Source organism: Bison bison, unplaced genomic scaffold, assembly GCF_000754665.1.
Source record: "Bison bison bison isolate TAMUID 2011002044 unplaced genomic scaffold, Bison_UMD1.0 scf7180017864371, whole genome shotgun sequence".
Taxonomy (NCBI): domain Eukaryota; kingdom Metazoa; phylum Chordata; class Mammalia; order Artiodactyla; family Bovidae; genus Bison; species Bison bison.
Genome location: NW_011494943.1, coordinates 6,748,955 through 6,750,632, shown reverse-complemented (window position 1 = coordinate 6,750,632; position 1,678 = coordinate 6,748,955). Strand labels below are relative to the sequence as shown.

Here is a 1,678-nt window from a genome sequence, read left to right as displayed (position 1 = left end):
TCTCGCAGCTCTGCCTCACGCTCCCCCTCAGCCAGGCCGCCACGTGTCAAGCTGTGTGTCACCTAACGCCCCTAAATCTGTGTCAGGGCTGAGGAGCACCAAGAGGAATCGGAGAGTCTTAACAGACGCTGCACACGCAAGAGGGAACCAGTTCTGAGTCCCGCCTGCAAACCAGGCAGAGACAGATACCCGCCTCTGGTTTATTACCCGAGACTCATGGGGCGTGTCACTCAGCTCCACCCCTCTCCAACCCCCAACCTCTCCGCAATGGCACAAAGCAATCAAGACTGACGGAGCCTGGAGATTCATCTTCCCTTGTGTACAGGGAGCAGGGGAGACAGAGAGCAAGCGGGGCTGATCCCTCCTCGTGTGCGAAGCTGCCCGTAATCAGGGTCTCCATAAGACAGCTCAGCCCCACCTGCCCAGCAGGAATCCTGGGATCCACTCACATGCTCGTGGGTTGGGAGGGTGGAAGGTCAAAACAGGAAAAGCTTCCAGAAAACCAGCCCGGGGCCTCTTAACGGGGCTTTGCTGAGGGTGCCCTGAAACCCTGAGCTAAGTTTATGAACGTTCGTCACCTTGGAGCTGGCACCGACCTGAATGCCAACTCCAGACCACATACGACAGAGGCCTGGTGGCCTGGACACCCTGAGGCTGGCGCTGTAGTGACACGATCCACCTTCCGACCAGGACCAAGAGCCGGGAACCAGCCGGGGTGTGGAGCTGTGTCGACGCTCCTCTCTGGGGAGAGCTCCAGCCGAGAGTGAAGGCGACTCACAGGCCCGGGTCCCCCCCGGCCGGCCACTCACCAGGTAGATGCGGTAGGCGTCCACGCGGCGCAGAGGCCCCCAGCACGGGTCCGTGTCGTTGTACTTGCTGTCGGACTCCACGCCGCACGAGTCGTTGCCCAGGGCGCTGCTGATGAAGAGAATGGTGGCTCTGTGTGGGCCTCCCTGCTTGGCCGGAAGCCGACAGAACCCGCCTTTGTCAACTGCGGGCACTCGCTGACCCCCAGGTCCTGCCCCGCACTGCAGCTTTGGGTCCCACGATCTGACCCTGCAGGCTTTCCCGTTTCTGGGGGCAGGCACCGTCCCCTAATTCCGCTGCACCGTTTCTCGGCCACTCGGGAGTCCCCGGTGGGAAGCCCGGTCCCCTTCCCAACGGGGCTGGGGAGGGACAGTGTCTCCGCAGGCCAGGACGCACGGCTGGCCGGGGCACGTGCAGAGAAGGGCCTTGGACACCGACCTGCTGGGGACGCTGATGGAGTCGCTCAGTGCTGGGCTTCCGCCCCGAGAAAACACCATCCTGACTGCCCGAGGGAGCCCGCCTGGCTGCAGCTGGCGGGGAGGGAACACTCACCAGGTCACCTGCATGAGGGAGAAGGGCACGGCTGCGGCGTAGATAGCCAGGTCCCCGTACAGGTAGATGATGATGCAGAAGTAGAACAGATTGACCCCCACTGGAAGCAACAGAGCCGTCGGTCAGGGAGCCAGCCGCCTGCCTGCTTTTCTCACGACGGCGGCTCGCTCTCCGAGCGGCGTGGGGAAGGCCTCCCCCAAGCCCTGCCTCTCATTCTGGCTGCCTACACTGTGATGCTGGCAGGGGACGCGTCTGCTCGTGACTGTCACCTGAGGGTTGGGGGGGCCAGGCTGGATCAGAGGTTCTGAACCCAGACCGG

The 1,678-nt window shown here is 63.2% G+C and overlaps 1 protein-coding gene across 2 annotated transcripts in view; it reads right to left on the bottom strand.

The window, feature by feature from the left end:
* Positions 1-1,678, bottom strand: part of TMEM104 (transmembrane protein 104) — a 55,670-nt gene that overhangs the window by 34,135 nt on the left and 19,857 nt on the right. For both annotated transcript variants that reach the window (XM_010856131.1, XM_010856132.1), the window contains exons 7-8: positions 1,360-1,459; positions 810-918 (exon numbers count right to left, since the gene is read on the bottom strand). In XM_010856131.1, coding sequence (XP_010854433.1) covers positions 810-918; positions 1,360-1,459 — 209 coding nt within the window. The remainder of the gene's footprint in view (positions 1-809; positions 919-1,359; positions 1,460-1,678) is intronic.